Genomic DNA, 26,235 nt, shown 5'->3' on the forward strand with positions numbered 1-26,235 from the left:
GAATATTGTTGAAGAAAAAAGGATGTGTATCAACCAATTTTTTAAATTCGATTCTAATGTAACTCCTTGTTTCAAACTAGTTAGCATAAAAAAAAAAAGCATTTAAGGACTGTGCACTAATCCAGCATCAGCAGTGGTCTTTAGAGGTGCTTAACATACAAAAGCATTTGTACAAGTGCTACAGATTGCAGCACTCATTAGTTCACTAGCTTGCAACAGTCAGGACAAAAGTACCAAAATAAACTTGCCAGTGATGTGGCTTTGTTTACCCTTATTTGAAGTTTCTGCACTTTGGCAACTGTATCAATTTGTTCTCTTATTCTTAAAGATGATCCTTAACTCAGAAGATCTGACAAAGGAAAATATGAGTTGGTTGGAATTTTGGTCTTCAAAATTATTCTGTACTTTCATGAAATATTGGCATAAGAAATTATTTTGACTGACAGATGAACATTTGAAATATAATTGTAAAAATTAAATTTTAAAGTATCTGTGGTTTTTCTCTGCAAGACTGAGACATGGAGAGATCACTGATTTCAAGGAAAACAGCTTCCAGTTAAACATTGTCAAACAATAAGCTTGAGCATGTTTCCCACAGCACTGCAGTTTTCTGTATGCAGCTGAGAGGCTTTTATAAAACTGATTGGCTTCATTTAGGCTAAGCATGGTGGGGAATAAGAGGCTCCACATTTTCTATACTTATTTCTTCATTGTGCCATAAACGTTTAGTATTTTACAGCAGATTTATTGGATGTTTTGGGTTTACTCTTTTAATTCTCACATGCCTTTTGTGCACCTTTTTTCACAGTATTGGAAACACCCACTGTTTGGTTTTATTACCTTCTATTTGGGAGAATCTTTCCATGAGATTTTAGAAAAATACAGACAGAAGAGATTTGTCTTAATAAATGAGCAAGTCACGTTTAGTCTATATCCTTTTTTAGCTTCACTCTAAAGCCCTAAAATTTTCCTACATTTTTTTTCATGCTTTGATTAATTCTGTGTTTATTGTCTTGATCTTATATCAAATAAAAGTTTTTTTGTTGCCTTTACTCATTTTTATATCACTCGCACACCCATTTTAATCTTACCTGACCTCCTCAATGAAAACTTTTTCCCTACCTCACAGTACATAGGAGTGCTTGTAAGACTGGAATTCTATTTCATGTCTAGACAAGAAAGAATTCTTCAGAATTATTTTCTAAGATATTTCTGTTGCAAATTTTGTTCTAAGAAAGGATTTGTTTCTCTCCTACTCCTTCCAAAATACTTTATAATCTTCGGGGTTTTGCATTAATAGATGTTCTTAGTGCCAATACATACCATTGTAGTGGAATCTGTCAGACTTCATATATCAATCCATCCCATCTTGCACTTGCAGTTCCTATTTTGCTCCTTGTGAAGCAGTTCAGTCCCCTGGTTCTTTGGAAAATTCTCTTTCTTTCCCATGCAGATAATCTTCCAGCCTTTGCATGTCTCTTTTGGATAGCCTGGCTGCCTTGTGGGCTCGGCTGAGCGGTCATCTGCAGCTCTGGCTCATGTTAGCTTTCTGTTTCTTTGACCAGTTGGATTACTGGTGTATTCTTCCATCTTGAGATATTGCCAATGCTTCCAAGTGGTCAGAATTCCTCTTCCTTTTTCCCCTAACTTTTACAGTTTGCCTTTTCTTGCATATACTTAGGCATGCAGAACGTGGCCTGCTGATTATGAGCTGCCAGACCACTTCCCTGGTTTTTAGTCACTGGTCTATTCCTTTTGCTTTCCTCTGAGTCAGTGAGGCTGCCTGCTTCTGGATTTCCAAGTATCTCTTAAACTTTCTGATATTGAATGTGCTTGGTAGTTGTTCTCTCAAACCACAAATATTTTTTTTCCTTTGCAGCTATCTGCTCAAACATTTTGTAGAGGAAGTTGTTTCTGACTCAGCAGAAGTGTTTAATGTGTTGTACATCCATTTTATGCCATTCTGATTCCATTTCTACCTATCATAATTCTAAATGAATAACTGATTTAAAGAGACCTGTCTTGGTCTGAAAGCCACAGGCAGTTTTGTTTGCTGCTCCTGTTCAGGTGTAAGTGTGGTATTTACTAGAGGTGTGAGATTGTTTAATTACTAGAGTATTCAGTTCAGCAACATCTATGTAATTACATGTCATAAATTCAAGTTAATTAGATGAATTGTGTAAATTGTGTAGATTGTGTAAATTCAGTAACAATTTGCACCTAGACATTCCTCTTTCACTGCCTTGACTTAATGTCTACAATGCTACAGAACCCTCAACAACAACACAGAAAAACAAAGAAAATCCCACCAAAACAAAACAACCCCAACCAGTCAAAAAATACCTTAGAAATTTTAAACTCCTAAACCTTTGTGTGCAAGTTCTGTTGTTGCTGTCTCTAATTCCTTGTTACCCAGTATCCAGCCTCTGCTGGTGCAGGTAATCTAACTCAATCACAGTTGTTTTCTCTTGTTGGTAAGGGATTTAGTGTACAAGCAGTTGGCAGTTTTGTATAAAAGCACCCTTAACTCTATCCAAAATGCCATTAAATTAGTAAGAGTATTGCAATTTATTAATGAAGATAAGAATGAGAACATTTGGTACTTGCTTTCACAGAATCATAGTTGGAGTGTTTCTTAGAATCATACTTGGAGATAGTACTTAGCAGGCATTCCTGTCCTCTCTTTTTGTCTAAGAATTTAATGGTATCTGAAGTAGACTCAGCTGTTACAATAAGAATATAATTTGATGCAGCCCTTTACTAAAGCACATTTATCTTAAATACGTGTTTAAACATAGTATTTTTGTAAGCTTTTGCTCCAGAATAGAAATTTTTAAAGTGAAGAAGAGAAAAAGCTTTTGTAAAAATCTGTCTCAGTTTTGTTTTTGAACTTTAATAGGCAGTGCTATGAATCCTAGTAGTAATAATACTATATGCATTTTAAGAGTGATTTCACATTTATGAATTCTGTTTAAAAAACTCTGTTTTCTAAGAATGCTAATGAGCTGGACAGTACTTCTTTTTCTTTTGTTTACTCAACTTTCACTCTGTTGACTAAAATCGCTCTATGAATTTAGTAGTTCCAGTTATCAGCTTTTTTTGTGCATAAAGTCTCCCCCAATATGACTCTCATTACTGAAGTTATTTAATGATTTTCGTGCTTTATATGTACAGCAAATACAAAGAATATAATGCTTGAAAGAGGATTAAGAAAACATATGTCCTGTTTTGTCCTTGATATACCCAGAACATGCAGAAGGCTTAATTTGTACAGATTGTCCTCAATTTTCATTGTATGAGGCAGCTATGAAACTAAGTAAATGCAATGTTTGCTGGTTATTTTATTGGTAGTCAGATGTTTAAATCTACAATTGGTTATAATGAGCTGCGGAGATAGGTGATTTATTATTACACATACTAAAGGCTGTGGTTCATTTCTTGTTTTATTTTAGACTGTCAGGCCAAGACTTGGCAAAGTCACGATGTGACATTTTCAATTTATATCTGTCACTACAGTCTGAATAAGTATACAAACTCTCTGCTTTGGTTTTAAATGTAAAATATATGGGCCATCTAGAATGTTAACACAGGTATCTACAGTAAAAGTTGAAGTTAATGGATTTAGGACTTTGCAAGCAATTAATCATGAATATGCTTCTGGCATTATTTTAGAAGAAACAGTACTAAAACCCAGAAAGTTGTATTTAATAATTTATTTCCTCACCACTGAATTTTACAGCGCTTTGAGCTTCAAGATTCAGAAAAACACTTGTTTCCCAGGAAGATTACCAGAGTAGAAAGTGTACATGGAAACAAACCCTTTAAAGCTGATGTAACTGTCCAAATTGGTGAAAAAGAAGTGACATTCCAGGTATGAATTTATATATTCATCAAATATGTTTTTAAAAAACACTAACTTGTTTTCATCTCTTCAAGAATTTGACATACTTGGTAGTAAAAGTCATTTGCACAGAACTTTTTTTTCTGTAGAATAACACATGGTATTTATTGGAGACACATTTAGATACTGGAATATTAGTTTATGGATGCACATGATTTTATTTCTAGATAAAGTCATAGTTTCCTCCATTACATTTTGGATGAAAGAAAAAGCCATTCATTTTCTTTTTTTTTTGGTTTATTGAATTAGAATAGCAGAGAGTACTTATGATGTTCTTAATGCTGCTTTCCCTTTTTCTTTTTGTAAAAACAATAGTCTGTCTTTGTTTACACTTCAAATAAAATCTAATGAGTGCTTGGTAATGTTCCGACACAGGATGTTGGGAAAATGGAACAAAGTAATCACATCAAATATGATTAGTTTGAGTTTCTTCCAATGAAGTTTATGACCTGCTAGGTGGTGAAATAAGTTCTTACTCAGGAAACAGATGCTGATCTGAGAATTTGAAGTTAATGTTGAATTTGGAGAGTCTAGAGAGTCTGTAAAGAAGGTGAATTAGTGGGAGTCAGAGAGATTATAACAACATTGGTGTGGAATACCACAAGAGAGTTTGTACCATGACAAAGTGAAGAGGAGAATCACAGCAAATGGGAATTTTTCAGGAAGAGTTGAGTCTGTAGGAACTTGATTCAATTATTTTCTGAAGTAAACATTTTTGGTTTCATTTTGCATATAGGTGATACATTCTGAAAGTACTTCTGCAGAATGCCTCTCTTATACTCTCTGAACAGGAGGGCGTAAGAAGTTTGTAGATGAAACAGTTTCCAGACTAGAGCAGGAAGTGGAAGTGTGGAGCAAGAGCCTTAATATGAACAATTTAATCTCTCCAAAGTTTGGGTCAAAGTAGTTCCTCCAGATTTTCACAATACTAATTGCTCTATCCCTTCCACGTTTCTCTGATGAGCAGTGAGTATTGGTGACTTTTTATTATACGTCTCTTTCACGAACAGCCTGAAGTTCTTTGCGTACCCCAATGCTGTAATTGCATTGATTCACATTTTGTTAATTTTTTTCATGAAGAGTGGGTGAAGGAGTTTATCTATCAGAAATTACGGGGTTTAGTTTTGTGACAGTGGCAGTTTCAAGTTTGATGGATGACCATTATCAGCGAAATATTACAGTAGTTTTGGACAAGCATAACCTAGTTCACACAAAGCTTAGAGTTATCACAGTATAGCTTATTTAGCATTTTGATATACTTTTTTTTTCTTATAGGTTCCAGCTGGAACTGGAATGTTAAAAAATCATTCTCGATCAGATACTTTCATAAGGACTTCCAGCCATAATCAACTGTTGGCAGAAATGATGCAGTCCCATATGGTTAAAGATATGTGTTTAATTGGAGGAAAAGTAAGAATTTAAATTTCTATTCTCCCTTCTCTCCCATGATCTTTAGAATGTGATCTAATTAATATTTTTTAACTTTTTAGGGCTGTGGTAAAACAGTTATTGCCAAGGAGTTTGCTGATATACTGGGATACAGCATAGAACCTATCATGCTATACCAAGTAAGGAAACTATCTGCTGGATGATTATGCTTTAAATATGGTCTTAAATAGAGACTTCCTCACAACACTAAAGGTGTTGGGTGTTTTTGCAAGCCCCAAGCCCTGTCAACCTTAAGAGCAATGTCATAGCCAGTGGTCATTTGGTACTTGTTTGAAAAGAATTATCTGTCTTTGGTTGTCTTAACCTCATGGCATAAACTGAAAAACTACAAGATTTAAAAGTAGAATTAATTAATCTGCTTGCTTTTCACACAGAGATCCCATGTGTAAGGTTGTCTCCGTAACCCTGAGGAATGAAAGTGCTTAAATAAAATATGAAGTCAAGGGTCTCGTATGACCTTATGAGTCAAAATACACCATATAGAACAGGATATACAGTTCTAAATAATAATTGGCAATGCTGCAGGAAAACATTAGCATCAGGTTTAATGCAACACACTGGTCTCTTTCTTCCATCCCTTTTCTGCTTTAATTTTTTCCCAGACAGCATGGAGACCTCCAAAGGAAGAAATAGCACTGGCATCTGATTTAAAAGTGTACTGGCATGTGGGGAGAAACACTGACAGAGATGGGTGGTGAGGCTGAAGTGTTGGAAAAGTAGGAGTGAAATAGAAAAGAGAAATACTGCTGATGATAAAAAAGATAGTCCATTTTATGTTCTCCTGCAGTGCTGAGAACGTCCCCAGACAGGGTCCCACTGCTTTTCCTTTGCCCCCTGTGTGGCTTCAACTGATAAGGGCGAAGACTTTGAAGCTCTGTCTGCATAACTGGAGTCAGATGGATGACTTCTGCCCTTTTCTTATACTTAAACGTGGCCAAGTGGGAGCAGATTTGGGTTGCAGGTCTACATATCCTCATCAGTGTTATGCCATGTTCATAACAATATACCAGGATTCCCAGCAGTGCCTACTATCTTTTGTCTAGTAGCCTTTTGTATTAGGTGTATAGTTTCTGAGCTAGAACTCTGTGTCCAGCTGCTCTGCGTACTTCTCTCTGTACTTGTCACTGTAAACACAGTTTTAAATCATCCCAGAAAAATAACTTCTGCAACTTGACAAACCTGCTTAAGGGTGAGCACAGCCTAACTCTTGTATTGTTGCACATGATACAATATTTGGTATTCACCAGGCAGAATTAGATAATTATTTGCTAAAAATCATGGCCACTGTTTCTCAACTTCCTACCTTTATTTAGTATGGCTTCTATGAATATGAGCGACGGCTTCATTTTTGGAGTCACATGAGCAGAGCTGACAGTGGAACCATTTAGTAAACATCTTTCTTTGAAAGGGATCTGTAATTCCTATAAAAATAAAATCTAGGAAAGGATTTGAGGTCTCACTGAGGGGAATTATTTGCTTTGGTTTCACCAGGGTTTTATCAAGCTCAGAGGGCAAAGGGGTTTTATAGAAAGGCTTTTGGTGATATCAAAACAGTATCAATAAAGCAAATAAATGACTGAAGGCTGCTTCTTCATTGTAAATTCCTGTGTAGCCAAGACTAGGTGAGATCCACACATGTTTCTATACGTATAAATGTTTCCTAACGTACATATGTTACATACATTACATAAACTTAAAAGCTTTTACAAAAAGCAGTGTATAAAAATACATGAATGTAGCTGAGCTGTAAATAGAATTTCAGAATGCATTTGTTTTTCTAAAAATATATAACCTATCAGGGGCTTTTCTCAACAAAGTAATAGGATAATTTAATTATGGAACAAATGTTAAATTTATACACTAATTCAGCAGTGAAGACTATGAAAGTTTGATAATGCTGTAAATTTAGCATATTTTTCTACTTTCATTCAAAAAAATGTCTTCTGGGGTTTTTTTTCAGAGAGACATCATACAGTCCTAAATTCATTTCGAAAATTAAGGAGGCTTTTCTTTCTTCTATAGTATTTATTTACCTTCTGATAATTTTTGCACAAAAATGAGTAGAGAGACATTTACCTTTGGTCTGAAGAAATAGAATCTTTTTTACTCAGGCTGACTGAAGAAATTAATTCTTGGAATTTTTTTAATATATGTGTATATATATGTGTGTGTATATATATATATAGTCTTTACTTTTAGTATTTGCTTCATTGTTCTTTGCAGCTGGAGTTGATTGAAGGACCTGAGTAATGTGAAAAGGTGTATTTCTCTATATTGATTTCGCAGAAAAAACAACTCTAAAAGTTTTTGTGTTGTGAGGTGAGGATCAAATTTACCTAAAGCAAACCTTTTGGAACTTGGATCATCTCTTATACTAAGTTGGCTGACAGAGCAGTTCCTGTCTCATTTGTGATATCTGACATCATTATATGTATTTCTCATTATATGTAGTTCCATGTAGGTAGATTGCTGAGAAAGGAAACTCATCCTGATTAGGAAAGGTTTGTTTTTAAGTTGCCTCTTAATGCAGTTAAGCAACAGCAAATGAGAAGCAGTAGCCAGCTATTGCTTTGTGGACTGTAACTAGGGAACTTTTAGTCCAAATGCTTAAAATAAAATATTTTCTCCCCCCAGAATTTCAGAGGGGAAAAAAAGTAACAGTCGAAGTCATGTTATAACAGTTTGCCAGCAACTTGCTCCTTTTCTTCCCTAGCAAAAACAGTTTTCTAAGCACATCACTGGTGTTTGTGTACTGTGGTGTTTTTGTTTCTAGGACCTTTTTTTTGCCTGACCTCATAATTTTTTCTTACCAAATCCTTCCAGTTTTTTATTTGAGAAATACTAACAAATGATGAATCCAAATATGCATAAAAAGCAGGAAACATAGATTCTTCACCTCATGATTGCCAAGAACATGATTAGTACTACAAGCCATGAAAAAAGGCTAGGTTGGAAGCTTGTGTTGGTATTGCTACTAGAGGGAATGCAGAAGAAGTTACCCTACTTAGTTTTTCTCCTAATCATATTTTTTCCTGTATACAAACTGCTCTAGAAAATAAACAATGAAATGTAAAACACATAAGTTAAAATGACTGCTACAAATTAAAATAAGCTTTTTGTTTCACAAGGCAATATATTGTTGCCATTGCTTTGTCCAAAATAAGAGGAATAATTAATTCTTACACTTCAGTGACCTCCCCTCCAATGGGAGGCCTTTTTAGCATTACAGTATTATAAGATTAGTTTTAATATCATATATTTAGTGATTTGAATAAAACTTTTTAAAAATTGAGTTAGGGTAAATCAATAAAAACAATAAATCGCTGAGCAGGTACTTAGCCGTAAAATAAGCTCCTTACAAAAACTGTGCAGGTGTTAGCAGTGGTATTCCTTTTTAATCATCCCTTAACTGAATCTCATTCAACCATTTAAATCACAATGTTATATTAATGTTATATTTCAGAAAATATTTTGCACAAAATGCTCTTCTGAGTTTATCTGCCGAAAATTAATGGATGGTTCTCATTGTTAGAATTAGAGATGGACATGCTGTACAGCATACCAGGCTCCCAGTCAATTCACACTGTATGTTGTTTCATCTCTCTAGAGGTGAATTATCCAAAGGTGTGTTAGTTAAATATTCATTACAGCATTTACTAGCTGCTGAATGCACAGTTCTTAAGCAAGTCCTAAGCCCACATTTTTCTCTCTTTTATAAAAATGTTAATGTCTAATTCGTTAATTGTATAGAAAAGTGTGTACGCAGCAGTAAAACAAAATACAACAATAAAAACATGGTATGGTTTTGTGGATTTGAATGTGACTTTAAATTAGATAAATGTGGAAGCACTGAAGGAACCAGACTTTGAACTGTTATTTTAGGGCTTTTAAGGAAATGTAGAAAAAGGAAATTATTCAGGCTGTATGATGTAATGTATTCTATTTTTATTCTTTAAAGTTCAAAGGGTTTAGGGTTGTGAAAAAGACATATGCAAAAGCTACAATTACAATAGAAAATATGTTTTTATCTGATTCTGGGTTGTGCTCACAGCACAGCCTGAGCAATGAATTTAGTCTTCCAAGTCACAAAATTACTATTATGTCTTTGTTTCTCTCGTGCTTACCTATTGTAGTGGAACATCTAAAATATGTGTGCTGGAGGATATGCTAGATTTTGTCTTTGGTTTTATTCCTTGAGTATTATTTTGTGCTAGGCTATTTACCTTTGATAAATTCTATGTTACAGGCTTCTTTCTTACCCTGTTCATTATTCTCTGATGCTTCCAGCAGTATTTTCCTCCTGAGAGGTGGAATGTCATGCTGGTTTGTGTTCAAGATTAATGATAAAATCTTTGCTCCTTCAGGTGGCTTCCATATGAAAGAAATTATTCTTGTTTGCTCCAGGTGTAAATTGCTGCCCCCTTCTGTGCACAGGCTGTGTACAAGTTGTCATAGGCTTGTGTTTTGTTAAAGAGGCAGGGGGGAGAAAAGCTTTTGTTCTTGTTTCAAAGAGGTGATATTGGCAAGTCTAGAACTTCCAGAGACTATTTAGCATTTTGTGAGTAGCTTTGTGTGTGTATTGCTAATGCTCTTTGGAAAAGTAGTTGAAGATTTCCTGCTAATCTTCCGTTATTCTTGGGAAGAACAGAAGCAGCTTTTTAAGGAGAAAGCACGTACTTGTAATTTAAGTATATAATTAATCATAATTATATTCTTCTGATGGACTGATACTTCCAGGATATGACAGCTAGAGATTTGCTCCAGCAAAGATACACTCTTCCAAATGGAGACACTGCTTGGAGACCGTCACCACTTGTCACTGCAGCTCTGGAAGGAAAGCTTGTTCTTCTTGATGGCATTCACCGAATTAACCCTGGCACTCTAGCTGTGCTCCAAAGGTCAGCAGGGGAGCTTGGACAGGTTGGATGCACGTGGTGTTTGAACTGAGCGCATGCATACTGAGACCTGAAGCTGCCGCTGGTGAATATGGCTTTGGAACTTCAGGAATACTGTAAAGATCAAGCTGAGCATTACAGTTTCAATGCTTAAGAGCTGAAGCAATTCTTTAATTTTTTGTAAACCTAAAATAATGCAGGAAATTTCAGCCTGTTGGAAATATAGAATGTGAGTTTGAATTTTGGAATGAGCTAGATTTTATTCTAGAATTATGAAATCTGAAAATTAGTAATATTTGTTTAACAATTTTTAAATGCAAGATGTCAGAAAACATTTGAAACACTTTGAGTGCATTCTACTTCTAAGCAAGTAGGTTATAATATATGTTACACAGCATACTTTGTATTGCAAAGATTGCAAAGATCTCTTTCTAAACATTATTTCATAATTCAATAAAAAATAAATTAAACTTTACAGAACACAGTAATAGCAAATACTATGTTAATAGTTGTTTTTACTGTTCAGTCAAAATTTTATGCCATTTCGTATGCATCCATCATATACTGCCTTTTGCAAATCAGAGGACATAGTGAGCTTTAAAAGCAGGTTACAGCAAAAGTATTTTCTTCTTTCTATTATTATATATATGTGCAGAAGGACAGAACAGAGATTTATACTTGTCTGTGTTTTTGCCTTTTCATCTGTTTAGGGTTCCTTTCTGATTTTTAGTTTTGACAGTCAGCTTCTGTATATCACAAAATAAAACCTGGACATGTATGTATATTAATCATTAAAGCCAGCTGAAAGATAGCATTTCAAGAAATAAAAGTATATTTGTTACAAGCATAACATAAAAGCAGTTTCGTGCCATTTATGCACACTCCACTGTTAACACAGATTATTTTATTTTTCATGTTCTTACCATATGGATTTAAACTAAGTTGATTGACTTTGCACCAAAACTTATGTTATTTTACCTCCATGCCTGGATGCATCTTGAGTTGGTATCATTTTTCTTTTTACTGAGGTGTATTTTAACTGAGATAGCTTTTAAAAATACCCTTAGCTGTACCTGTATTATAAAAATTAATCAAAATTAAGATAGAGCTTATTCTTTATTTTCAGACTAATACATGACAGAGAACTGACTCTCTATGACGGCACCAGATTGTTAAGGGAAGATAGATATCAAAACGTAAAAGAAGAATTACAGCTCTCTGATGAGAAACTACAGGAGAGGTAAAGTATCAGCTGTGACTATAGAATGCAAACAACATTTCAATTTTATAAGTTTTTCTCTAATAAAAAAAAAAAGCAAAATGCTTTTCTGTTAAACTGATTCCTTCTAATTGCTAAGAGAAGCATCTTTTAAACATAAGGTTCCTCCTTAGCTCTATTTCTTTTTGTAGTATGGCAAAATTATGTCCTGTTTAGAGTGCTTGAACTAAAAGGAAAATATTCAATAATGTTTAAGAGAAGGAGATAGAAATTGAAAAGAAATTTTAACTAGGTACAAAAATAGATATAAAGCTATATAGTACCTAATTTTGGAACATTTTATTAAAAGTCTTGGAAAATAAAGCTAAATTGAAGTTAAATACTACTTGTTACTTTCTTTTGCCTCATGAGCTAGAAAGCTGGTATTTAATTTATGATTAATATGGGGCAGGAAATCCTAAGGATGGGTTGGGACCCATAATGCTTATTCTTTTTGTTCCTTTACTTCCACTTGTCTGCTAGAAACATTCCACAGATAGAAATGTTATGCTGCAGGGTGTGCGTGTGTCCAAACTTTGAAGAGGCCTGATGGGTTTGTAGCAGGGGTGCACTCATGATATGCCACACATTTTCTCTCAGTTGTCTTGCTGAATCTGATTTTTTTCTTTGGCCTCCATAGTCTACCCTTTAGAAAAGCTGCTTTTCTTTTACCTCCTAGTTGTTTCCATATTTCTTGTTCCCTTTTCAATCAAAATACAGTGGGTTTAAAAAAAATAAGGCAAGAACTGCTCCTACAAAACCAACAAAACCCTCAAATTTCATTCTAAGCCTACTTGTTGCAAATTCTGTCCAGTCTGCAGAGGCCATACACCTAGCTAGATGGTAATTTCCTGGTAATTTATTTGTGTGAAGAACTACATATCAAGGAAATGTTCTATTTATCAGGATTTTAAGCACAGACTTTGAAAAGAGCAGCAAAAAGCTCCAAGGGCCCACCTAGCATGGTATCCCTACTTTGCATCACACTTTTTACTATGAAATATATCTGTTGTGCCAGTCTCCTCCCTGCTCTGTGTTCATAGTCTTGTCCAACGTGCTTTCAGGCAGAATGGCAGTGGCTGTGCTTTAGTTCATATCCAATATACTCCAAAAACCTGGACAGTTCATCACACATTCATCTTCAGAGCTGCCACTCCTAGTGGATTGAATCTCTCTCACAAGAATAGAGATGTACATCTGGATCCTGCACATCCTTTTTTGTTCTAACAGTGGCTGTTTTGGCAGTGCTCTCCCTTTAATCTTCATTATCTGTTAGACCATGAGCACCTGTCCAAGCTGTCCTCTTTAATGATTGTTCTGTAGACCCTTCTCCTTTGTGTCACCTGTGTATCTACTTTCCTTCTTTTTAGCCTCATTGAGTAACCTTTTGGTTCAGCTGTTCAGTGGTAATTGTGCATTGCTTTGGCTACTTTGAAGACTTCAAAAGTTGCAGGGTTTTTTGCTGTCCTTGAAAGGCTGTCTCTCTTTCCTTCACATCTCACTGTACTGCTTTTATCTAACCACCTCAATATTTTGTAATATAATGTTTCTGAGTTACTAAGCTCTTAATTATCTATTTGACTGACAGTGATCTCTAATCCATAAGCAAAGTGTGTCTGTTGTACTAGACAAGAATGCATTTCTGATTAGTCAGAAATGGGGTCTCAGAAACAAACAGATACCCCATTGTGTAGTCATTCTTATGTCTGGAAGCTCAGTGGGACCATGTAGCACCATCCTGGATGCAGATGAAAATTCTTGCTCCTGAATTATCTGAAGTCCATTTTGCTTAGAATCCTCCTAGGTGAAGTTTTCATTCTGCCTTTGTTTCCTGTAATGACTTATTTTAAAAAACGAAGTTAAAATAATGAAAACATATATCTGCTTCTTTGGTTTTGGCTTTGTGCTTCTTTAGCATCACTGGATGACTCCTCTATATAGAGAGGGTGTTGTCTTCATCAACCCTTGAGGAAATGAAGGTGTTCCAGGACCTCATCCTGGTTCTGGTGACTTCCATATTCTGAAAACATCACTCACTGCCTTGTAACTGACTCCAAGATGCAATGTCAACAATTGCTGTTTGATTCCAGGACTGTATTTGTCCTTGCTACTCATCCTTTTCAGCAGTAGTTGTCAGTTACTGCAAACTTCAGTACCTTCCAGTGTTGCAGAAACCAGCAGAATTAATCCATCAAATCATATCTGAGGTACTGACAGCTAATTTTATCACAGATTTTAATCCCAGCAGTGCTCACTGTCCCTCTTTTGCCTGCAGTACATTGGCTTTGGAGAAGCTACATAGAGTATGTTGTAATATGAATTTGTTAGCAGACTGGTTGGGCAAATTCTTACCCAAATCACATCTGGGAGATGCTCTCCATATGATGAGAGACATCTCTCTTGCTTCATGCCAGTGACTGTGACTAGTGGCCTTAGCTGGATTTCTGAGCTTTACTTACCCTGATTTGCTGGATTTGACTAAAGTAATTTCAGTATGACTGCTGTTTGCCAGGCCTGTGGAATAGATGATGTCATTCTCAGTTTTGTTGGGACTGAATCTGTAATGTTTGAGTGACACATTGTCTACTTAATTTTCCAATAAGGGAATATTAATATGTTCCTGCAGTTTTAGTGCCTTTAATCTTTAGTGCTTCAATAGTCAAAATACTCTTATGTGTTGTAGAACAGAAAGAAGAAGAGGACCAAGATGTTTTCTTGTGGTTTTTTTACTAAAGGGATGGTGTTTCAGATCATGCTGTGATCTTGAGAAATCACATGCCTCTGTGTACAAATGCAAACAGTATTACAGTAGAGAATGTGAATGTGCTTAAACCCATGATGATGTTATTAGCGGTGATGGACAAAGAGGAAAGTATGGTTTGCTTTTCAGATTGTTTTCAGTTTTTGCAGATTAGAGCACTATTATTCATGTGTCATATATTTGACAACATTTTGAAGTTTTATTACTTTTGTAAGAGCTAAAAAAGTATATTTTGATTTTAAATTAGGTTAATTAGTGTCATTGAGTAATATGTTCACTATTATTTCATTACATTTCTACATCTGTAGAAAAATTTCCATTTTTCTAAGAAAGGCTTCAGGCTGGTGGATAAAATAGCTCTTTCAGGAGTGACAAGTGCCAGCAGTGCATTGCCTTTGGGACATTCTGAGATACTCCTTGCCCTGCTGAAAGCCTGTAAGCTGCAAAGTAACTAGTGGTGGCCACAGAGTCCTTTTTCCTATATTCTTTATTATGCCAGTTTGGCTGTGAAGTTCAGTTACCAAATGGTTGCAGAACTCATTCGCTCCTCTGAGGAAACTAAGAATTCATGTTCATGAGTTTAAGGAGAAGAAAAAAGCTGCCCTTGAGAAAGTGACAGATGGTCCTTAAAGATATTTTACATAGAAGGAAATAATAGCTGCTGATAACTTATTCATTTAATGATTGCATGATTCATTTCCCCAAACAAATTCAGAAAGTAAGTGTGTCCAAGGAGTGCATATCCAAGACTTCTGCATAGAATTTCTTCTGTAATCATCCATTACTTCACCCAGACAGATGCTGTAAAGGTAGCACACAGCCTTTACAGATCCAGCAGTGAAGTGTTTGTTGGTCTCAGGATGCAGTATATAACCTGTTTGTGTGGGCATACCCCTTCAGCACACACAGATGCTGAGTTCTTGGTGTGGTGAACAGAAAGGCAGCTATTATAGGAAAATCTAGTAGTAGAGGCATAATAGGATAGTTGAAAAACTAAAATAAGTCTCTCATAATGCATAGGTGGTTTTAATGCCTTGCAGAGAGTGGAGTCTTTTCTATGTGGTTAGGTTGAAAAGGAATGCACAGTAAATGAGACAGATGTGTGTAATTGTGGCACGGAGTAAATTTAACAAGTAATAGAGTTTTTAATTGCTTACATTTTTTAGCTTTGACTTCATTTGTTGTTTAGGGGTTTGGCTTTTTTCCAGTTAAGGGAATTTTAGGATAAAGGCATCTGTTAATGTTAGACTGTGGTGAAATTTAAAAGAAACAGCAAAATATAACAATAGGTAATTTTGGTTCTAGGGTTGGAATAATTCCCATCTTACAAAATTTGATAGAAAATGAGATTTATTAAATCATATTACAGGAAGAGTTAATAAGAAATAGTTTAATCTTACAAAAAGTGGTATTAGAAATGCTGTTCTGCATTTTATTTTATTCTATTTTTTTATGAGAAGCTTCAATTGCTCAGAACCATGATCAATAACAAGAAAATCTTTCCCTAAAATCACCCTGATCTATGTGTGTGATTTTCTTTATAAGAGCAATGGTGCTAATCCTTGGCTGAAAAATTAAACAGTGATGTCAAAAGGACACTCATTTTATTAGGAAAATGCCTTGCTGCCTGTATTTTCAGTAAATGTTTAATAGAGAAGGATAGATTCTTTGCATGAATAAGGTAACATGAAATCTTCCCACCATGTTTGAGACTCATTAATTTAAAAGATGCCAAGTTTTTAACAAGTTACATTTACTTTGTTTTCATCTGTAAAACCCACAAGATTTCTTGTCACATCAAAGATTTCTTTTTTATGACCTACAGCTCCATGTAGGAGCTCTCCATATTGTGCTCTTTTTGAGACTTGATCTGTAATGTGATGGAACAACTTTGAAGCTCTTCAGTTGTGCTGATGGAAGATGGGAACTTAGCACTGCAGAACTGAGTCATTCATGGTGTTTGTTTAATAATACACTTAGCCTGATATTTTCAGCATTGCAAACATCACTCAAACAATGGGCTTTTGAAATAGCCAAATATTTTTTTTTCATGTTTACAACCTGGAAACCTACATCAGTGATGTTGTCCAAATCTAGAGAGTACATCAGTAAATTGAACTGATATCACCAAATTAGCTTTCCCTGACTTTGCATCTCCTCTCCTCCCACTTCTTTCCTGTCCTCCCTGGCTGTCCCCACCAAGTGCTTTGGCGGCAGTGAATAGGAAGTGATACAAAAGAAATACGAGTCCTACACCTTAAAAGTTGACTCCTTGTGTTCTCTTATGGTGTTGTAGAAGGGCCAGAATTTGATGGCTATCTGGAGGAGGGTTGCTTTTTTTCCTAGTAATGTTAGGGAAAGTGAGTCTGAAAGTATATGTATTTATCCTATCTAGGAAATGTTTTCTTCTGTAATAAAGTTGGCTAATGTTCCCTGACCTTCTTTTATGCTTAGTGACAGTGACATTCCCATTGGTTTCTCTTTCATGTGATGTTTTTAGACATCTATTTCTATTTTTATCAATCAGGGAGTAGCTTCTAGGCTTATGACTTTCAGCTGAGAAAAACTCATACCACTGCCTTTGTTTGCTTTGATACAAGAGAGTGCTGTAATTGCCGTGTTGTATCACAGGTTTCTTGTTATGATGTACAGATGAGCCAACTATGCTGTAGGTTTGTCAGTTTATGTCTTCAGTAATTTGTATGGAAAATGACATGGTAGCAGCAATATAAACTGCCTAATCAAATTTCACTTTTTTTTTCCAAATGAACATCCTGTATTTTAATAAGAGTACTGTAAAATTAGTTGATGAAAACAGGCCCATCTTGGACAAAATTTGACTGGCTTTTGTGTTCTGATGTGTTATTCCATTCTTTCTGCTGCTTCTGGAGATGATGTCTGTTGGTCAAAGCATGGTGCTGTTAACACCAAGGTCACAGGTCTGATCTCTCTATGGGTCACTCACTTAAGAGCTGGACTTGATGATCCTTCTGGGTAGCTTTCAGCTCAGAATATTCACTGATTCTGTGTGATGCTGTGAGCTTGCAGGTGTGCTGATTAATGAGTACCAATGAGTGTCCAGGCAGAGGAGGTGAAAATATTACAGAGACAAGGGATACAGAAGATGTGAAGGTGGCAAGATATCAAAATCCAAGGCAGCAGTCTTTTAGCGCCCTAACATACACATCTAAAAGTTGTATATTTAAGTTTGTGTTGCAAGTTCCTATTATCTTCAGTGGAGTCAAGACTGTTAGTTACCAAATCCTCAAGTGAGAACTGGGAAACACTGGCTTAGGGTAGGAGGCCAGTCCCATAAAGAATTAAAAAACAATAATAATGAAAGTACCTTTTACAGCCAGGAACAGTGTGTGTTTTTTCACAGGAAGCTGTGGAGGCAGATAGGATGAAGAAGGGAAGTTCAGAACAGTGTTAGAAAAAAGTTTTGGGCAAAGAGAAATTAAAGCAAATAAAGTTCTATCCTATGATGCCTTTGAATATGGTTGGAGGTGCTGAAAAAATATGAGAAGGGCAGAGTACTGGTTGTGGCTAGACTTTTGTGCTTGGTTGATTTAAGGAGCCAGTACAGCAATTCTGAAGTTTGTGTGAATCCTAATCTTCCACTAGAAAGACCTGTCTCCTCATGCTGACTCTAAAGTGAGCCAGGGGTGAAATGACTGGTTTGGTCTTTGAAGCATAACTTTCAGGAGTGATATGAAGTTAGACATATTAATCCAAGGACCACAAAGAGCATCTGTAAGGGAATGTTCCTAAAATGTTACTAAATTCAGCTCTTCACAGTATCTAGGCAAATCTCTACAGTGTCATCCTTTCTGTCAGTCTAATTCAGTAAAAGAAATTACTCATTACTGCAGCTCTGGTAGGTCTTCTTTTGTGCCTGAGTTGCCTGTTCTAGGTAAAGCACTTGTAAAAGTCCATGAAATGAGTGAGATGTGCCCATTTCAGACATACAGCACAGTTCTCTGTAGCTTAGTTGGTGGTATTTGGTGGTATTTATCCATCTTAAGGTGTGCAGGTCCTGTTGCAAATGAAGAGACTTGGGTAGACTTATGAGCATTAAGAAAGTGTGTAAATTTTAAAAATTTCAAGTCACTTATGCAGCCTGTGTCTTTTTTTAAAAAATAAAGTTGCATTGCAAATGATCTGGATATACTATGATATATTTCAGCACAATAATTTATCTTCTTTTCATTTATTGTAAAAATTAAATCTGATATTCATTCCTTAAGCCAGGTAATGCATTTTTCAACTCTTTTTTTGCAGATCTATCTTTCCTATCCATCCTTCTTTCAGAATAGTGGTCTTAGCAGAGCCTCCTGTCATTGGAAGTACTACCCAGCAATGGCTGAGTCCAGAGTTTTTGACACTGTTTCTGTTTCATAATGTTCGATCTTTAAGCAAGAGTGAAGAAATTGAAGTTATTAAACAAATGGTAAGTACATTCAGTACCTTAGGCACTTACTGAACAGGATTATTTGCTACTTATAAAATATATTGCTATTTCAATGTAGCATAAAGGAGCTGATTTTTGAAGTTTATCAAAGCAACATACCTGCTTATCTTTTAATGATGTAATTCTTATTTTAATATCAAATGCTGCTGTAATAAAAAATACTCTTTGTCATAAAGCAGCTGTGGCGACTCTGTGGTTATTGCATACATGAAACTTGGATATCTTGCAATAAGATTAATACTGTTTTTTCTTTCAACCAGATTCCAAATGTACCCAGTGCTGCTGTGGAAAAGTTGTTGTCAGTAACACACAAGCTTCGGGAGACAAATGATGCCACTGTGAGCCCTTCTTCTTCTTTTCTCTTTGCATTTACTGTCTCCTGCTGTGACTGTCTTTACAAAGGCTAGGTGAAACATGCTAAGCTATAGTGTTATTTCAAAGGCTGTCTGATTGGAAAACCAGCCCCAGAAAGCTATTACTAGCAATTACTGTGCTGCATACTATAAACTTCTTTGATTTATGATGTATGTATTTGGAATCTCCCTAAGTTTTAGGAATTTGTACAAATCCCAGAGAATCAAAAACAGAACACAGTGAGTTTAGGTATGTGGCTTACAGTGAAACATGCTGAGGGGCCTTTTGAATGTATGGATATAATCACATGTTCAGGTATTTTTTTATTATTTTGCTTAAGTAATTGGAAAATTGATAGCTGAGGTTATTGGGGATTTTTTTGGCAATAGGAGCTATGTAGTCATTATAAAATGACAATGGACAGCAGCAGAGATTCAGAAAATAGAATGCTCCAGAACTCCTGGCTGCATTGCTGCTAGAGGCTATTCTATTAAAGAAGTAATGTCAGGAAAAATAAGTTCTGCTGACAAAGTGACCACAGAATTCTTTAAAAATACAGTTAAATCATGGTGAAAAGAAGAAGAAATTATTGCTATGGCAGCTAAAACACAGCATACCTTTGATGTAAGTAAAATGTAAAACATTTTGGTGGAATCCAGCAGTACCAGCTTAACTGGTACTTAAGAAATTTAATTTGTTGTCCTTAGTTTTCACTATTTTAACATTGATAATAGTTTTTATAGTTTTTCTATTTAAGAAGCTGAGAGAGGCTGCTATGTTCTTTTGAGCTTAAAAAAGTAAGAAAAAATTGACTTTTAGGTACACTGTTGGGGCAGTTGTTAAAATCATCAATTGAGCTTCCTACATCTAATGTATAAATGTATCAGTCTTGACATTCTTGGAGACATACCATGCCTGAATAGAGCACCACAAAAATCTTTTCCATATATGTGGATATCTGTAGAATTGTGAAATATCTAAATGAATTATGTGATGCTGAATGAGAAGTAAGTCACAGTATGGTTCGAGAGAGGATTCTTGTAGATCAGTGGTGACATGAGGCATGTTAGAGACAGCACACCTGTGCAGAGAGGTGGAATGTGTGCCTAATGTACATTAGGCTATTTATAGAGTTGTCCAAGTAAATAAGTGTCTGCCAGAGATTATACTGAAGTATTAACCATTGTTTAAAATTGTTTTGTTAACAATAGAATACCTGTAAACTGTTCACTCTGTGGGCATTGTCCACGTCATTGTAATTGTTTGCTTGATTTACAATAGAATCTGGAGGCCACAGTCAAGATCCTGTTGAATTAGATGCCTCATAGATATATATTAAAAAAATTGTCACTCACACAATTTTATGTTTGCAGTTGTTCAATATAAAAAAACCCAAACAAATCAGGTAATAGCAGAGGAAATTATGTTCACAATACTTTCAGCTACCATTTGGAAATACTCAGAAGACGTGATAAAACTTTTCCTCAATGGTCCTATCCTCTATGGATAGTAAGGAGAGAACATATACCCTTGCCCTTGCTTCAGGCATGGCTGAGTAGGTCTTGAAGTAACTCATGAAATGTCATCATTTACAGTGCTTGCTTGTAAACTATGGTTGTTCAGAAGATGCTTCACAATCTTCTGTCAGTGAAAGCAGGAGGAACAGGAATAGTAATCTTTGCAGTTACCCCAATCTAAATAATTCTTTCTCATTGCTCAGAGATATGCTAAAAAGTATTATTCTTTCCTTTCTCATAATTTGAGAGAAGTTTTGTGTGATTTCACAGAGCTGACTTTTTTTTTTGCAGTTAGAAATGCAGTTAGAAATTTATATAAACTTGTGTAAACCCAAACAAAACATTTTGAAATTACCTAATTAAAATATTTCACTTGACCCAGGCAAAACATGGCGTGACTTATCAGATCACACTCATTGTTGTGTGTTTCCTGCTAAAATAAGGAACCTATTTGTATTAGATACCTTCATCCGGTAGATATAATTATAGAATGATTTCTTTCTCAGTCTTTGGATCCTTCTTTAAATACATGGTTGCTTGTTTTGTGATTCTTTCTGTTTGGTTTTTTAAATTTTGCTGTGTTTGTTTGAGGTCTGCCTTCCCAAGCATTGAATAATTTCTGTAAATCTTTGCTGGTTCATGTCCAGTTTTTAGCATTTGTTTTAACATGTGGACAACAGCAAAGGACACAGTGTTCCAGTAATGGCCCGCCCAGAAGGCGTGTGCAGAGGTGATACAATCTCCGTGCTGCTGCCCAGTGTTGTCTTGTTTATATGTCTAAGAATCCTGCCAGACCTTTTTGCCAGAGCATTGCATGTGGAGCTCATATTTAGTTTGTGAAGAGCAGATGACTTTGTAGCACATTGATCCTTTCACAGTAACTAACCTGCTTTTTTTTGCAGATATTAAAGCTAGGGTTTATATAGCACATAAAATTCAGTTCACAGCACATTTTTCTTCCTGTTGCTTATCAAGTGCTATTTTAAGACTAATCTTTTGGTGACATAATGATTTCCATGACAGTGACTTACTGCAAAAATACAAGCTTGCCTATTAAAGTGCACGATTTGCTGTAGAAGGCGCAAAGCATCTATAAATCTGGAGAAGAGTTGAAATTATTCCTTTTGGATTGCATTTTTCTCCTGACTTGTTTGCTCTAAATCCCTCACACAGATTGAATAATTAAACTACCCTGTATTCTTTGACAGGCACAGTCACTGGCCTCGTTTTTATCTACTCGACAACTGTTGCGAATTTGCCGTCGACTGTCACAACATCCAGATGAAAGCCTTTATGATGCTGTTAATAAAGCCTGCCTTTCCAGGTAGAACTGCTATATTTGGTGGAAGTTCCAAGAGCTTCTTGGTCAGTTGCTAGCAAGCAAGATAGCTTTTAATGTGTTTCAGTAATTAATGCAATTGCTGTCTTGCTCCTTGAAGTTAGTAATTTCTTTAAGAATATTTCTGTGGTATTCTCAAACCTGGAAGATGAGTAGAAAGGAGTTGGTACAATTTTTCCATCTTTATGAAGATATGTCACTACATTATATAAATTAGTTCACCATTATCAGCATAGCTTCACTGTCTAAAAACACTCAAAGCAGAGCCATATTAATGTCTAGTTTGACTTAGATTTCATGGGCACTTGGTTTCAGTTCTAAAAGCTGTATCTAGAAGAGTTACAAGAGTTTTGTTTGCTTTGAGATTTTGTTTGTGGATTTTGGGCTGTTTGGGGATTTTTGGGGGTTTTTTCCTCTTCAAAAGAAAGCAAGTTGTTATTATCAAAAGGTTTGGAAAACTGAAAGGGTCTAGTTCTAAACACCTCAGAGCTTACTCTCTCTCTGAGATCCAAGTGAATTGAGTAATGAGAACAGGTATTTCCAAAAGCAATTGTTTCTGTTGTGGCTCTTACTTGGAATAGAATGAGGACATTACAGTTCTAAACCACCCTCCATTACAACCCTATTGCAATATTTGATAACACTGAAGCCTTTAAAAAAGAGTGCACCACCACAAGTGTACTTCATTGCCTATGAAAGAAGCTCAGTTCCTCTCCTTGGGGATAGGTGAAATGTGGAAGGCTTTTTTGTGAAAGGAATAGACATTCAGGGTTTGGAGGTGCAAGTGAATCTTCATTTTAGATTACCAATTACATTAGATTTAGATTTTTAGATTACAGAAAATATTGAAAACTTTTAAAAGTAAAACCCTTAAAATACAGCCTCCCTATTATTCTTCTTCTTTTAGATTTTTACCAAACCTTGCCAGATCAGCTTTACATAAAAATCTGCAGGATTCTGGTATTGAAACAAGTCCAGATGACACAGAAAAACTGGAGGGAAAGGATTACACATGTAAGCTTTCTGCTATGTTTTTTTCCTGCTCTGCATGAATGTTACTCAAATTGCTGGATGTATAAAGGTGTACTAGTTATCCTCAAAATTAAATGTAATTTGCTTCATTTGTATCTCTGACTTTGTTCTATCAGAATGTGTTGCTGCTCTCAGTATATTGTATTGTCTGCTGAGTTCCCTGCTCATGGAATTTTGTTTTCCATCATGTTTAAGTGTTTCTCAGTCTATAAGATCCATGGTCCCAGGCTTTTAGTACTGCTTTTTCATTTTTCATCACTAATAGTCCTCTGTAGAGTTACAGCCTTAGTTTGATCTTAACATTTTTCTGTTCTGTTTTTTTACCATTGCTTCTTTCTCTCCCCTCTTAAAATCACCTTTTTTTTTGAGAGATTCTTGTAGAGGTTTTGTGCCATCATTTGCTTTCATTCTTGCACACACTTCTTTGTTATTCTCTTTGTTCTCTTTAAATTGCTGTAGTAGTTGCATGTCACCTTTATCGAGCAGGTGTTAGTTTCTTTGGCTTATCCAACTTGTAATCATCTGTAGTCACCTTCAGGGCTATGCATTTATTTCTGCTTCTGCCATTTTTCTCAATTCTGCTTTCTCATTCCTGTATGACCCCCTTCATGCTAGCTGTATATCTTTTCATATCCTTTGTCAGGCAGCGTACTGGGAGCAATTTGCCATTTTCCATTCATATGTTTTTCCTGTTCTCTGCCTCACCAGTGTTATCTCTGTTCTTGTTCTTCTGTATGTTTGTTCCCAGTTTTATGATGTATTAGATTGCTGTATTTTTAGTGTTAGATCTGTGCAGTGGTAAACACATCTTTGGTTTTAATTCATGTGGATTCTATTTTTATGAATTTATTAATGTCTGTGTATATAGAAGTACCTATTTTATAGGATATAATAATATATAGATTTTATATCTTTCATATATATAGATTTATATATATATCTTTTATATCTTATATATATTATATATGTCTTTTATAAGGTATATTAATGGATATATAGTTTCTATTATATGCAGTACAATATGTGTATGCAAGTATGTACAAATATCTATGCAGCCACGTGTATATACATATATACGTGTATATACATATATATCTACAACCATCTATGTATTCACATTATATATAATCTGGATACATCCCTTGAATTTTCTGTGTTTCTCTGTTTCATGCCATAAAGGCAAATAGCTAAAAACATCTGTCTGGAAATAAGGGTATTTTCAGTTTGATACCATGCCAGATTAAGAAATTAGTAGCAAAACAAAAAAATATTTTTATTGCATTTTTTATTAATTACACTTATTTTTTATTTTCCTAAGTACTGAATTTATGGTTCTTTTGATCTATGAAAAGTTTTTTAATGTAATTTTTCTCTCAGGGCTGTAGTTGAGGGGTAGTGCTGAAAGGGAGATTCAGCAGTGGCTCTGTACTGTTGTGGTGGGTGTGCTCCCCGTCTCAGCTGAGCCCCCACAGAGCTTTGTTACCTCATGTCCGTGCCTCACTCCACACTGGGACAGGGGAAGACAGAAGAACGGAAGTGTGAAACCTTGTGGATTGAGAAAATATAGCCTAGATGTTCCAGTAATACAAGGAGAGTGTCAAATTAGACCAAGGCAGCGCTCACAATTTCTGGTGTTTCTTATGGTCCTTTTCATGTAGGATCACCTTTTCATCATTTATTGTAATACACTTCTTTACAGTTTTAAAGAGAATTCAAATTCATGATAATGCAGCATTTTGTAAGTTGATACTCTTCCAAGTGTTTTCTCTCTTTAGATAGAAATCATTTACTGCAAACCAGAGCCTTGTTAGAATCTGTAAATCGTTACTTGCGAATGTTAGGTATTGATTGCATTGTCTGCTTAGAAGATGTTGTAAGAAATACATTTGCTTGTTTCCTGAAAAATGACTAGGTGAAATAAGCAACGGGATTCTGAAGATAGGCTCTGTGACCATGCCAATTTATAACTCAGCTGAGAAAATGAAAGTGCCAGATGTTTTGTTTTATGAAAATGCACAAGTAAGTACAAATCTCTGACTTCTGAGTTAGAAAAGTTTGTTAAATGTATACTAATGGGTATGCTCATATGTGTAGTAAATAATGCACTAACTAAATTTTAAGGATATATTTCTGAAGTAGTTTCTTTAGTCTTAAATTTTCTCATAGCATTTGGTGGTCATTTTAGACATATCTTCAGCCCCGTGTGAAGAGATTATAACAATTCTATTGAACATTTTATGTTTACTGCTGCTGGACTGATCCACCCTTAGGACTGGATTGTAGATTGCATCCTGAGACTGTTTTACAGGCCTGTTGCATAAAGTTGTACCTCCCTGGGTTGACCTTGGCTGAACTCCAGGTGCCCACTAAGCCACTATCATTCCCCCTTCCCAGGTGGAGAGGGGAGAGAAAACATGCTGGAAAAAAACTCATAGGTTGAGATAAGGCAATTTATTAAGCAAAAGCAAAACCAAAAATTTGTGTGTGCACAATCAAAAAGAAAAACCAACAATTTAAATCTCTACTTCCCACTAGCAAGTGATGTTCAGCCACTTTCCAGGAAGCTGTGGGCTTCAGCACATGTGGTGGTTGCTTGGGAAGGCAAACATTGTAAATAACAAATGCCCCCACTCCTACACCTTTTCTTAACTTTTGTAGTTGAGCTGATGTCATATAGTGTGGAATATACCTGTGGTTATTTTGGGTCAGTTGGCCTAGGTGTGTCCTGTCCCGGGATTTTGCCTACCCCAGACTACTGATGGGGAGGAAATGCTGGGGAGACAGTGCTGAGGGAGACACTGCTGTGCCAGCCCTGCTCAGCAGGTGCTAAAGCACTGGTGAGGTGGCCCCAGCTCAGAGCAGAGTGGGACAATCCCCTCCTTTGCCCACTGGAGATGCTGTGCCTGATGCCCCCAGGACAGGGTTGGCCCTCCTGGCTGCCAAGGCACTGCTGGTTCATGTTCAACTTACCATGGACCAGGACCCCCAGGTCCCTTTCCATGGTCCTGCTCTCCAGCATCTCTTTCCTCAGTCCGTCTGTACATCCAGGGCTGTACATTCCAGGTGCAGAATCCGGCACTTGCCCTTTTTGGACTTCATATGGGTGATGATTCCTCAGCCTCTGATTTGTCAAGGCCTCCCTGCAGGGCCTCTCTGTCCTCAAGTAACTCTACAGCTCTTCCCAGTTTTGTGTCATCTGAGAACTTGCTTAGTATCCCTTCCCATTCTTTAGTATCCCTTCCAAGACAATTATGAAGA

General features: G+C 36.0%; 1 protein-coding gene across 2 annotated transcripts in view; it reads left to right on the forward strand.

The window, feature by feature from the left end:
• VWA8 (von Willebrand factor A domain containing 8) overlaps positions 1-26,235 on the forward strand; it is a 183,037-nt gene that overhangs the window by 46,258 nt on the left and 110,544 nt on the right. For both annotated transcript variants that reach the window (XM_063149370.1, XM_063149371.1), the window contains exons 10-19: positions 3,740-3,871; positions 5,177-5,311; positions 5,392-5,469; positions 10,088-10,248; positions 11,372-11,485; positions 18,546-18,714; positions 18,996-19,073; positions 21,815-21,930; positions 22,853-22,959; positions 24,890-24,996. In XM_063149370.1, coding sequence (XP_063005440.1) covers positions 3,740-3,871; positions 5,177-5,311; positions 5,392-5,469; positions 10,088-10,248; positions 11,372-11,485; positions 18,546-18,714; positions 18,996-19,073; positions 21,815-21,930; positions 22,853-22,959; positions 24,890-24,996 — 1,197 coding nt within the window. The remainder of the gene's footprint in view (positions 1-3,739; positions 3,872-5,176; positions 5,312-5,391; positions 5,470-10,087; positions 10,249-11,371; positions 11,486-18,545; positions 18,715-18,995; positions 19,074-21,814; positions 21,931-22,852; positions 22,960-24,889; positions 24,997-26,235) is intronic.

This window comes from Melospiza melodia, chromosome 2 (genome assembly GCF_035770615.1).
Source record: "Melospiza melodia melodia isolate bMelMel2 chromosome 2, bMelMel2.pri, whole genome shotgun sequence".
Taxonomy (NCBI): domain Eukaryota; kingdom Metazoa; phylum Chordata; class Aves; order Passeriformes; family Passerellidae; genus Melospiza; species Melospiza melodia.